Here is a 13,047-nt window from a genome sequence, read left to right as displayed (position 1 = left end):
CTCGGGAAAAATTTTTTTTTTTTTTTTTTTTTTTTTTAAGTTTTTATACTGTCTGTTTAAACTGTAAGTTGCAGTTACTGACTTACGAAATGTAGGTTTACCATGCATGAGACTTTAGAGGTACAGTAGATGCTGTGTCATATATTAAGTTTAGCACTATTCAGATCTGGACATATTTGACACAGACAACTGCATAAAAATAAATAATTTTAATCTGATTTCAACTGCCTACATAAGTGTTTTGGATTAGTTTTATACAAATTTCATTTGAGTTTTGTGTTTCGTCTTCCAGTTCAGGAAATAAAAAAGTGAAATGAATGGGCAAAAAACCTTTTGTATTAATTTTTGCACAAGCAAAACTCTGATCACTGACTTGACACATTTTTAATACATTTTTTCTATTATTTTCCTTAAAACTCTTCATAGACCCCCACGCCATTATTTAACAAAATGCATATGGACCAGACCTCATGCTTTTTAGTCATACAGTAGGTCTGGCTACACGAGATTATACAATATGTAAAATGACTCCCTGCTGCTTCTCTCTGTCCACCAAGGGCTTCTTGGCCTGAAAAAGGTTGAAAACCCTGCAGTAAAACAACTGCATTAAAAACACAAATGAGAAAGATACTGAAATACATCAGCCAGCAAAAGCATGCATGTAATCTCATGCTTTGATGCTCTCAGAGACTGTAAACAAATCCAGTTTACAATCACGTCAAGCCTCATGCGGAGTCAAAGGTTCAGCCACTTTGAGGCAATGCGATGCACTTTAACCATTGCCATGGCAACTGTCATCGAATGTCACAGCAGTGTGCTCATTGTGAATGGCAGTGTTCCATATTTTGCCTTGGCAACAAAACTGCAACTATTTTCAGAAATGATTGCATGCATTTATTAATGTATAGCTCCTGCCGGCCCCTTTAAAACCATAACAGCTGATGCATTTAATCCATCCCGCATGATTCAAATTTCACCTATTTCCTGCTCTTGAATCCCAAAGCTGCACATTTGTCTTTGTCTCCAGCCTGAGGTACCCTGCTGTGCCTTTCAGTGCTCCTGTGCATGCATATACGCATAAACGCGTCAGCACCCAAACACAGACCCATTCACGCATGCTTGTGAATGTACACATAAGCACACTCATATTTGTGCATCCATTCACATAACGTTTTATCTGTCGGTTCAGTTATATAGCCTGTCTACTCGAAAAAAAGGCTTTCCCAATTGACATGTTTATTCATCACATCATTATTTTGACACCATAAAGCAGCTAATTTTTCTGTCACTTCTCTGAATAGATTGCAGGCAATTAGAAGAATGTAAGATGCTCCTCTTATCTGTTCTTTTAGGATAAAATAGCACAGGTGTGTCAGTATAAATGTACGTTGCTATGTTTAACCAGGTGCTGAACGTCATGCTAAATAGTTAGCATGGGGTTGCATTGGGGCTTTTAGAGTCAACATGAAGTCAGCATTATTTACTTTTCTAAAACACATTCCTGGTCTTATTTTGCGTAATTCATCAGTACATGTTATTCCCAAAGAAAAAAAAAAAAGTTTCCTCGTAATCTTTCATCAAGATGTAATAACTTGCTCAACTGTCCTTTTCAGCTAACATCACAGATCGCTATATTTCAACCCCAACTACCTGGCTCCGTTCTGAAAATTTACGCCTGCTTTTCACAATCCAATCAGTTTCTGATGGATACATTTTTTCCCCTGTTAAATATCCAGACTCAGAAATGTCACGTTACGAATGTAAAAAGCCCTCAATGTCAAAATCCTTAATGTCTCATTCTACACATTCATTAGAGATTAATTTCAGAGTGAATGTATAGGTTCAAATTTGTTGCCTTGAAATGTCATTATTTCAAAAGAAAAAAACACTCTCATATGCTTTTTGCATGGGCTGTCAGTAGGATTAATGCAATACAGGCGCTGTGATGTCATATATGGGCTTGGGACAATGCAGTGTTTTGTTATTAATGGATGATTTATTGTATATAATGGCTGAAGGCTTTTAAGTCATTACAGTCCTGCTTGATGTTGAGTAACTATGCATTGTATCCATGCGATATGTGCGCTACCTCATAAACCACGTACCTTTTCTCTACCTGAAGACTTTAGCTTCAGAGCCATTTGTTATGTTGGCAAGGTCGATTGATCAAAGTGTGCTTGTTTCCTACTCTATCTCTTCGCAACGCCAGAGAGTTGCAGTGATCAGTTTAGCCTAAATCGGGATGCACTGCTAATCTACCTCAGGAAAATCCACTTTTCTCAACTTTCATTTGAGATGGAAAACTGAGAGGAAGTTGTATAATCTCATCACTGTGGGATTATAGAGCAAGTCTGAAGTGTGTGAAATCATAACCAGGTGTCGCCTCACACCGCCAAAGTCATATGCAAACAGACGCACAGACAGTTTGTTTAATATATAGTTAGTATGTAAACGCTGTTATGTAACTGATTTTAACTTCATTTGACACTCACATCAGACATTAAACTCTGCCTGCTTTCTATATCAATGCCAATCAACTTGCTACAAGTATGTGTGTGAGTGAGACAGCTGCGTCTCTGTTTTCTGAGGTTCTGTAGATCCTAACATCAAATGCATCAAAGCAGACTTGCCTCCTGGTGATGTCATCAGGATGTGTTTTTTTTTTTAATGCATTAGATTTTTAGCAAAGGGAAGATGCAAGTTATGAAAAAATAATGATCTTTTAAAATGCCTTATATGTTTGTAGCACTACTGGCCTTTCTATGTTTACATTCTCCATTTAAATGGCTTGTTGTCTACTTATAACAAATTCATACGTCTTTTTTGCTAAGTTAAGCAAAAAGCAAAAACATTGTATTTTTTTTCTAATTACATTCTTATGTTTGCTCTCCCTGCTTTGACCCAGGTACGACCAGGCAACCACGAGATGGAGAGATCTCAGGGGTGGATTATAACTTTGTGTCCATTGAGGAATTCTTCTCCCTGGAAGAGTCTGGAGCCCTGCTGGAAAGTGGGAAGTTCAAAGGTCAGAATCAGTATTGTTTCTTAACCAGGGGGTTCCATTGGGGACTCAACATGACTTAAAATTATTTAAAATAATACTAAAATGAGCTAAAACAACTAAATAACAATTTCAGGGTTCCCATGGTCTTGTAAAACCTGAATATATGAGAAAGTTCAATTTTACAAGTAAGATTTCTAGACCTGGAAATTATATAATAATATAAATGAATAAAATAAAGTGCCATGGGCATTTGTGTAATAAAAATAAATTTGTCTAGTTACACCAAGCAATTTTTTTTTTTCCCGATTATACTTAGTTTATTTTATTAAATTTTTCTTTTCAAAAACTATGATTGCCCATGAAATTAAATAGGTTTTTAAAACAAAATTAGGGCTTGGGGGGATTTTAAAATTGTTGTGGACAGTGGAGGGCTTTTGAGTCAAAAGGTTGAGAAGCACTGATCTAAACAGTTATTTCATTGCTTATCAAACAATTATATTTTCTCTCAAATAACAAATTAAAATATCAAATGCTCAAAAAAAAAAAAAAAACTGCTTATGAGCAAACTGCAACATAACATACATAACATAACATACACAAAAACTGCAACTGCAGAACTCAGACCACCATTCACTAAGTTCTTCATATTTGTTTATTAAATATTTAGGCTGATTTGATCCAGCTACCAGTATGTGTGTTTTACACATTTTACCTTGTTTAAATCCATTCTATTCCACAGATTTAACTCACAAATTCACAAAATTCATATTCAGACAAATTCATATGCAAATATATGGAACAGACAGGCCTTGTTTTGGATATAAGAGTTATTTACTGTTCTACTGAGTTTGTGTGTGCATGCATTTTGAGTTTGTGTGTGCTCGTGAACACATGGTGAGGGTCAGGGCGTCACGCCAGAGCTCCAAATGCTCAAGCCAATCAGAATCAAGAGAAGCACCCTCCAGACTGCGGAGAAAAGTGCCGTGCTGGCTCGGTTCTGTCCTCCAACATTATCAGCAGAAAGAGCTGAAAAGAGCCCTAATGGAGAGAGAACAAGCGTGTAACACAGACTGATGTCTGAGCCTGCTGATGTCTTTGTTAAGGGTCTCACACAAAGCTGCAGATTCACACTATGACATCCTTCAAAGTTGCAGGTCTTGGATTTATGAATATGTTTCCACTGACTCGTGTTTTTGATGCCGCTGCACCACTTTCCTTTGTCTTTGAAAAGTAAGAAAGATATTGTTCACTTATTATGTCCATCTCAATCCCACATAAAAATGGTTGTGTGGTTTTTATGCAAACCTGCTGATGACTGATGACTCATGGTCCAGTCACTGACCATGTCACTATCAACAATAGGGACTTCTTTTTGTTTCATTTTATTTATTTTTTATTTAGACCTTTAGATATTTACTTACCCTGCCAAAATCTTTACTCTATATATATATACACGACTGTTCAAACGAATGGGGCTTTTGAAAATCTTTTATGTTCACCAAGGCTTTATTTGATCAAAAATACAATACAAATACAATAATATTGTGGAATTTTAAATAACTGTTCTCTATTTGGATATATTATAAAATGTAATTTATTCTTGTGATGGCAAAGCTGAATGAGCAGTTGTTACTCCAGTGTCACATGATCCTTCAGAAATCATTCTAATATGCTGATTTAGTGACCAAGAAACATTTCTTGTTGTTATCAATATTGAAATCAGTTGTGCCGCTTAATATTCTTGTTGAAACCGTGATGCATTTTTTCCCCAGGATTCTTTGATGAATAAAAACTTCAAAAGAACAGCATTTGAAATAGAAATGGAAATATTACTTCTAACAATATAAATGCCTTTACTGTCTCTTCTGATAAATTTAATTCATTCTTGCTAAATAAAAGTACTAATTTCTTAATACAACCTTAATGACCCCCTAAAAATCTAGAAAGGTGAGATTTGATACATTTTAATACGTCTATAATTAATAACAAATGTGTTTTTAACACCTGAGCAGTGATGCCCTGCAGCTCATGAGTCATATCTCTCCAGTCAGAAAACACACCACACTCCTACTTTTCTATCACTCTGTACTGGAGAAAAGAGGCTTTTCTCTGTAATCCCTATTTCAGTTTCTCTGTCTCCGATCACCCCTCCACCCCCATTCCCTCTCGCTCTGTTTATTTTTTTCTCCAGTTGTAAATAAGCTGCAGTGAGGGAGTTATGCTGCGGTTAAATATCACTGAAAGTGCCAAACATGTAAACTCTCTTAACTGCGAAGGATTGTGTGCCCCTAGTGGTCTTATAGTGTAAATAGTGTTTTTTCACCTGAACATTTATGTTGTACGCTTTTACTTTAGCATTTTGGAGGTTGTTATTCAGAGGTGGATTAATCTCATGTTTTCGCCATTGATCTGGTTGCTAAAAGAGCTCTGGAACATCCTGTCAGTTTATTAGTTTCATAACAGCTGTGATTAAGGGTTTTAAAGAGAGTGTGATCTAGGGCAGCGGCAGCGGCAGCCAGGAGCAGGAAAAATTCCTCTTTTGATAAAATGTACAACTTGAACTTTATCATTAAAACTAGTGATACAAGAAGTTCTACTTTGAAAGATACATTGGGGTCACATGAACCATTGGAAATGGCTTTTAAATTTAAGATTATTTTAAATGAGGAAAATTTAGGATTTTTAAGATTTGAGTTTTGAAATTAAGAAATATTATGACATAAAATTAATTCTGCACTATTTCTATTTCACTAATCAAGTAAGCAAATTTATGACACTGATCATGTGAAGTCCTTGGTACAAAAGGTCAGATTTTCTTGTTTCCATTGAAGCACAAGATGATCTTTTGGAACATCCACTCAAATCATGCAGAATAGCATGGATCATCAGATTTTGTGGAGCTCTTGCCAGACTTGTGGAGTTCATGCCCATTTGAGTACATGTTGTTACTACAGGAATAAGGGGCTCATGTTAATTCATGTTAATTTTAACATTTCACAATTGTTATGCTGGCCATATATAATGAAGAATGTTGTATTAAATTAGACATAAATTTACCAGGGTTTTATATGTTTGTTTGTATGTCAGGTAATTGTAAATTTGAATGTTTTTTGGATTCATTTTTCTTTTCAATGTTAATGGTGTTCTCATAGGGTTTGTATTTTGCTGGATTAATACCTTTTTGTTTTTGAAAATTGAGATCCAAAGCCTTCTGTCTCAAGCTGTTTTGATTATCTTATTCTGGTCCACAATTGTAGAAATGGCTCTTTGGCTGCCTCAAAAAAATCGACTCAAGGAACAATAGTTTTTAGGTTGAAAATGGATGATCTTGTCAAGGACTGTTTCAGTTAGCGCATGTAAAGCATTGTGTCTAAAGGCCATTGTTTTTTAATTTTGCTGATTGGAAAAATTTTTCAATTGTGGGTTTATAGAGGCCATTTCTAAAAAATCTCCATCATCACAGGGAACTATTATGGCACACCTCGGCCAGTCCACATCAGTCCTGACAGTCCCCCTATTACATACCAGGAACATCGAAATCTCCTGAGGAACTTCCGTACCCGTAGCAAATCGCTCAGCAACCTGGAAAAGGCAGTGGAGGAAGGGGACAACAGCGAGGAAGACTCTGGTCTTTCAGGTATTCAGCTGTTGGGTCCACCTTTATTTTGAAATGAGTTGTTTTCATTTCTTAAACAAGTATTTTTAAATGCAAGCAACTTCCTATCTCATGGTACAGTAATATATTTAGGAAACATTTTCTGTTGAGATTGGGAACTTCTCTTTTTTTATCAGGATCTATAACTCATGGTGTACCCCAAGACACAAGTTTAGGTATTAGGCCTTTTAATTTTCTCCTCTATATGTGCTCCCCTTAAGTTAATTTTTTTTCCAAAATTAATTATCTCCTTCCACTGTTACACAGACAATACATTTATCTTCTAAAAGCCATTGTTAAAACTAACATAAAACTTAAAGCCTAACATTAAGCTAAAGCCAATGAGAAGTTACTTTGTTGTTGCTTAAATATTGTGTGCAATATACAGTATGTTGAGTTTTTGTGGCATGCTGAATCTTCCGGCATCTCTGGATTTGACTGAAGTTTTTAACCATTTTGCAATTTAAACCCACAGTTTTTGAACACTCAACCAGGACATGCTTACATTTTTATGTTTTTGACATTAAAAACTATGGAATTGTATTTAGGATTGATGCCTTTCTCATATTAGAGCTGGCAAGAGGAGAGTAACATGAACAGCGTGACCACTTGATGGCCTGAGTTTGCCTAAGCTTATACAAGACGGCACTGTACAAATCACTGTACTTTGTTTCCCAGCGGGGTCTGTAGGAGCCAGCAGTGCCCCGCCCACCACCATTGTCTCACCTAATCAGACTTGGGATTCAGGCGGTGGGCAGGATGGAGGGGTTGCCATGGAGAATGGAGCACGTGGAGGGGCATTGCCTGAAAACTGGGAGCTGGCGTTCAGTGACACGGGCGAACCCTATTACATCAAGTGAGTCAGCAGGAGGAGAAGGAAAATATATAGACGGTATAGTGAGAAATAGAGTGGGCAAGATTAGAGACAGAAGGTCATTTGCTTCCTCCAGTAATCAAAGATTATAGTCAAAGTTGACATAATGCCTTTGTATGTCACATTGGATTTTTGACATGCAAAGGCGACTCATGAACTTTAAGATGTGCTTCAATGAGAAATGTTTAATTCAGCGGGGGGCGTACAGTTATCATGTTGGAAGTAAATGTGATTATTTTGTATTTTTGATGCAAAAAAGGATGACATTTGAACTCTAAAATGCACGTCAATGAAAAACGCAGGATCTTTGCCTTCCCCTATGAAAATTATGTTCACTTAATGGGGTTATTTTGTATTTTTGATTAAATTGTGTAAAAAAAAGGGAGACATTTGAACTTCAAAATGCATGTCAATGAGAAATGCATAATATTTGCCTACATCTATGAAAATTAAGTCCGCTTAATGTGGTTATTCTGTATTTTGATGCAATTTTGTGTAAAATAAGGGCGACATTTGAACTTTAAGATGCACGTCAGTGAAAACTGCATAATCTTTGCCTTTATCTATGAAAATTAAGTCCTCTTAATGTTTACTGCTCTCAGAACTGTAGTTGTATTTCATCTTAAAGTTGCTGATGAAACCTTGTGAGGGGAAAAAAGTCTCTCTCATTTCTCTAATTTTTCAGCCATAACTCAAAGACCACAAGCTGGCTGGACCCAAGGACTCAGGGCAAAGAGATTGTCAGCAAGACAGAGTGTGAGTGTATATGTGTGCATGTGTGTGTGAGCTTGGCTCCTCTCCAATTTTTGCCCCCAAACATACTCTCGCTCTCTCTGCAGTCTTCACACAAAGATTAATGGCAAACCTTCCTGGAGCCATTTAGTCTTTCTCTCACGCCTTCATCTTATCCCTTGTTTCCTTTGCCTTTCAAACCTTATCCACGATCCCCTCGTCTCTCCCCACTCGCCCATTCACTTTCCATCTCTCTTTATCCTTTAATGTTATCTATCACTCAAAGCACGCTCTCTTAGATTTGAGAAGGTCATGTCTGCTATCATCACTTCTGAGCTGAGTGATCTTCAGAAGTCATTTTGTCTGTTACTATGCACATATGTGTAGGAAGCCCATGTGTGCAAATACATTTATGTGCATAAATATCTGAAATCTAATTTAACCACAAGGAAAAAAGTTTTAGAAGTTTGAAAAACAAATAGTGTGTAGTATATATGGTATACTGCCTACTGTTGTGAAACCATATACATTTCGCAGGTTTGAGATGGTAGCATACTGTATTGTCACATGACCTCTTTACATTGCGTGTTTAATTCAGCGGTTGGAGTCCAGTTATCATGCTGGAAGTAAATGTGGTTACTTAAAATTTTTAGATGCAAGTTTGAGGAAAAAATTTAATGTTTGGCAGTCTGTTCAAATAATGAATGAAACAAACTGAAAGAAAAAGGTTAAAAAAGTGCTCTGTTGTATGCTGCACATTTTGCCAGTACTGCACATTTTACTGCAAAATATAAAAAGTGTGATTGAACATTTTATACAGAGTATAACCAGTACAGCCCACATCCCAGCAGATGGCACTGTTGTTTAGCAATCAACTCCATCCTGAAACACTGTAGTGTAGGCGGTTTGGCTTAAAGGCATTGCTAAAACTCTGTGGACTTAGCATCTCATGTATAGATACTTACTTTTATGTTTGTTTGTTGTGTGTGTGTGTGAACTAGTACCTGCATTCATAGACCAACCATCTGACTTGAAGGGCTATTCCATACACACCCGCCTGTCGAAAGGGCCTCGTGGGTTTGGCTTTAACATTGTGGGTGGCAGTAGACCTCGAGAGTTCCTGCAGGTGTACAGTGTCACCCCTGGAGGCCCGTCTACACTCAAAGCAGGTGAGTTTTAACCCTGTGTCCTTTAAAAAAACATAAAACAGATGCAGCTGGCACTGTATTGCAAACACTGTCACACAAAAAGCTAAAAGCAAATTATAGCAGTGATTAGGATCTAAAATAAAAACGGCACGATGTTCCAATGGTGGGTGAATTGAGGCATAAATATTTCTTAATAGTCATGTAAAATTACTACTGTATTATTATTATTATTCAGTAAAGCCGTTTTTGTTATTTAAAAGAAAAATGAAAAAGCAGTCATTTTATGTTAAATTGCTCACGTCTTTCCTCAATATGACACTTTGCACAAGCATATTCAGGAATATTATGATGACGATTATTCTTATTTTTCAGTAAAGCTGTTTTTGTTGTTTAAAAGGAAAAAATGGCATGAATCAGTCTTTTTTTAATGTTAAATTACTCGTTTTTCCTCAGTATGACACTTTGCACAAACATATTCACAGAGGCATCAACTGTAATGTTTAATGTTTTCATCCGGTTACTTTTATTCTAATTTCACAATGAGAACAATTACAATTTTAAATAGAAAGTTGGTGAAATAATACTAATAATAAAAAAAGAATCAAAGATTTCCCTGCATGCCACATTCATATTACCCTGGCAACACGAGTATTCTCTTTTGGAAACTGCTAAGTGGCTTCTGCTTTTTGCTGCTTCTGTATAAATCTGCAGTAGAGGAGATGGCACTTCAGCGGTCAGTTCTTTAAATATTTATAGATTTATGACAGATATAATAATTTAATAACACACACAGATTTGTGCAGGGGGCTCTTAAGGACATTGTGAATCATATGTGATGTAATGGTACTGCTGACTTTAACATCCTCTTTTTATGCTTAGAAGACAAAAAGCCCCATAGATCTGAATTTAAATCAGATCATTTATAGATGGCAGAAAAACCAGGGGAGAGAAAAGGACCGGATGGATAAAAGATAGATTTTACCACAGGAGCATGAGCTGTTTGCTTTTCTCCTCTCCCTATCCTTTAATCTATCCCTCCAATCCTCACTTTTATTTTAGGCAGGAAATCCCTTGACATTCTTTCTCTCTCTCTCTCTGGATTAGAGAGTGTGTGTGTGTGTGTGTGTGTGAGTAAGTTGATTAAAAAATTGAATATTCGTCTGTTTCTTTTAGGAGTTTCTTAATCAAAATCTAACATCCTTGAAAAATTAATTTGAAGCCCCTCTTATCAGTTAATTAAATCTGGTTGGAAGTCATTTTTCTGTGAAGCGTTATTAGACAGCGTACTGTTCTGTACTGTTCGGGCCGCATGACGTTAGAAAACTTTTCAATGTCTCATCAAACATTCAGAAATAAGAAGAATAGAATTTCTTTGAAGGGCTGTCTCTTCTCTCATTCTTTTTTTCCCCTTTTTTAAACTATGCCTTTCTGATAAATTACGCTATACCTGAAAGATCTCTCACTCTCATTAACACATTCTCATTACCAGGCAGGAATATAAGGAAGAAGGAAAGAGAAAGAGAGTGTGTGTGTTGGGGGACAGAACAAGAGAATAATACTTCTGCAGGATGGATGACTGTATGGAATTATTTCCTCATATAATCCGGCAAAGTGTGTGTGTGTGTGTGTGTGTGTGTGTGTGTGTGTGTGTGTGTGTGTGTGTGTATTTGGTGATTTGGAGGGTCTCATGGTTTGAATCTGCTCATCTGCTCTTAATCCAGATGGGCCTGTAGGTTTTAATCTGCTTGTCTCTTACACACAGCGCTGTCCACTCACGTGTACTAACAAAACCAAACACACACACACACACTCATTTATCCTTAAAAGGGGTCACATGGTACCTTAACTAAATTCCTTTGAGGTTTGTCTTTTTTTGTACCAAATTTTTATTTATTTATTTTTTTAGTGTAGTTTAGTTGATAAATTATTTTTTATTGATTTTAGTTATTATTTCTTTTATCATGACCATTTTCAACCCTCTCTGACCCTTAGTTCATAAAACTCAGACAAAGGTCAGACTTTTTCGACTGGTAGGAAGTTTTGAAAGTTACAGCAGGATTTATTGTTCACTGAATTTCTTAAATTTACAAAATTAAGGACATTTTGATTCCTCATTATACTGATTGGTTATGATTTCCCACATGTGTAAATCCAAATGTTTCTCGCTCTGTCTTTCTCTCTCAGCGGACATCCTAGTGTACATCAATGACTCATGTGTGCTGGGTCTGTCCCATAAAGAGGTTGTAGAAATGCTGAAATCCGTCCCCATGGGTCACAGTGTGGACGTGGTTCTCCGTCGAGGTTACCCAATGCTCTACAACCCTGATGGCTGCCCCAAAACCAGCCTCTCCTCCACTTCTGACCCAACCAGCACCAACCCTACAGCCCCTGGGTCTGCTCAATCCCAGGTCCAACATCCCGATGGACACCAGCCTGGCTTGGTGAACCTCAACCGCTCCATGTCCCACCACAACAACTTCTACCCCCGCATGCAGAAAGAGTCCTTGGATGCTAATGGAAACACAGCATCCCAGCTTTCATACGCAATGGCCAATGGAAATGTAGTGGGAGGGACTATAGCGATGGGGGCGGTGACTTCTTCAAATGCCCCTCCTCCATCAGAGCGGATGAGCTCCAGTCATAGCGATACGGAGGTCTGCTCTGTTGTCACGCGCAGGTAACCAGAATGACATTTCAGACTGATTGAATTATCGTTTTTAATAATAAATAATATTAAAAATATTAATATAATAAACAATGTTCATTAATGATGGTGATCATGGTTGTGATATTAATAATAATTGTTATTATAATTAATGTTGTTGTTGTTGTTAATAATAATAATTATCATTAATGAACATGGTGATAATAATATTAAAGGGGTCATATGATGCGATTTCAAGTTTTCCTTTCTCTTTGGAGTCTTACAAGCTATTCGTGAATAGATAAGATCCCTAAAGTTGCAAAGACTAAAGTCTCAAATAGGGCTTGGCGATATAGCTAAAAAATGTATACACGATATAATGTTTCATATCGTTCTGTATCGATAATTATTGACATTTTTATAACCTTTTGTAAAACAAAGAGCAATAGAAAAAATGTTTAAATTTAACCACTGTATTTTTAAATTAACCCAATTTATTGAGACAAACAACAAATATTTTTTTTGTTTTAACAGTCAAACACACAATAAAAATTAAACAAATATCTAATTTCTAATGTTTTATATGCAGATTAAATGGGTCTTAAGGAAACTTTTGGCTTGTCTCCCGAGGCCACAGGAGGGCGCAATGAGCAAAATAATGCAGCACATTTAAATTGTCAACGCAAGGAAATAAATGTCTATAAAAAAACTGCATTACGTCTACATTAACTCATATAAATCAAATATAATTCCGTAAATTGCATAAACAGTTATGAACAAAACAGCATCATGTATTTACTCCGCATTGAGCTTCTATATTTCTCTAATATTTTGAATGCATAACACAGCAGCGGCGCATCTCGTGGGCTAGATTAACAAAACATTAAAATGCAACGTCACTTACATCGTTATCACCGCATCTTGTGCACCACTGATGACGCTCCCTATTGCACACCTAACATTCAAATGCAAATGTTTATTTTAAATTTG

The 13,047-nt window shown here is 36.5% G+C and overlaps 1 protein-coding gene and 1 long non-coding RNA gene across 7 annotated transcripts in view; one reads left to right on the top strand and one right to left on the bottom strand.

The window, feature by feature from the left end:
- The window catches only part of magixa (MAGI family member, X-linked a), a 56,624-nt gene that overhangs the window by 11,068 nt on the left and 32,509 nt on the right, over positions 1-13,047 (top strand). For 5 of the 6 annotated variants that reach the window (XM_016459837.1, XM_016459833.1, XM_016459834.1 and 2 more), the window contains exons 4-9: positions 2,906-3,025; positions 6,468-6,641; positions 7,338-7,515; positions 8,219-8,289; positions 9,267-9,434; positions 11,598-12,090. In XM_016459837.1, coding sequence (XP_016315323.1) covers positions 2,906-3,025; positions 6,468-6,641; positions 7,338-7,515; positions 8,219-8,289; positions 9,267-9,434; positions 11,598-12,090 — 1,204 coding nt within the window. The remainder of the gene's footprint in view (positions 1-2,905; positions 3,026-6,467; positions 6,642-7,337; positions 7,516-8,218; positions 8,290-9,266; positions 9,435-11,597; positions 12,091-13,047) is intronic. The other variant, XM_016459835.1, reaches the window with a different exon arrangement.
- LOC107668070 (uncharacterized) overlaps positions 5,411-13,047 on the bottom strand; it is a 15,210-nt gene continuing 7,573 nt past the window's right edge. Inside the window, exons 2-3 of the long non-coding RNA XR_001631849.1 lie at positions 11,732-11,735; positions 5,411-5,420 (exon numbers count right to left, since the gene is read on the bottom strand). This is a non-coding gene — a long non-coding RNA (uncharacterized LOC107668070). The remainder of the gene's footprint in view (positions 5,421-11,731; positions 11,736-13,047) is intronic.

This window comes from Sinocyclocheilus anshuiensis, unplaced genomic scaffold (genome assembly GCF_001515605.1).
Source record: "Sinocyclocheilus anshuiensis isolate Anshui unplaced genomic scaffold, SAMN03320099.WGS_v1.1 scaffold1024, whole genome shotgun sequence".
In the NCBI taxonomy this organism is placed as follows: Eukaryota; Metazoa; Chordata; class Actinopteri; order Cypriniformes; family Cyprinidae; genus Sinocyclocheilus; species Sinocyclocheilus anshuiensis.
Note: the sequence above shows the minus strand (reverse complement) of the source record. Positions and strands in the feature narration are given on the sequence as shown.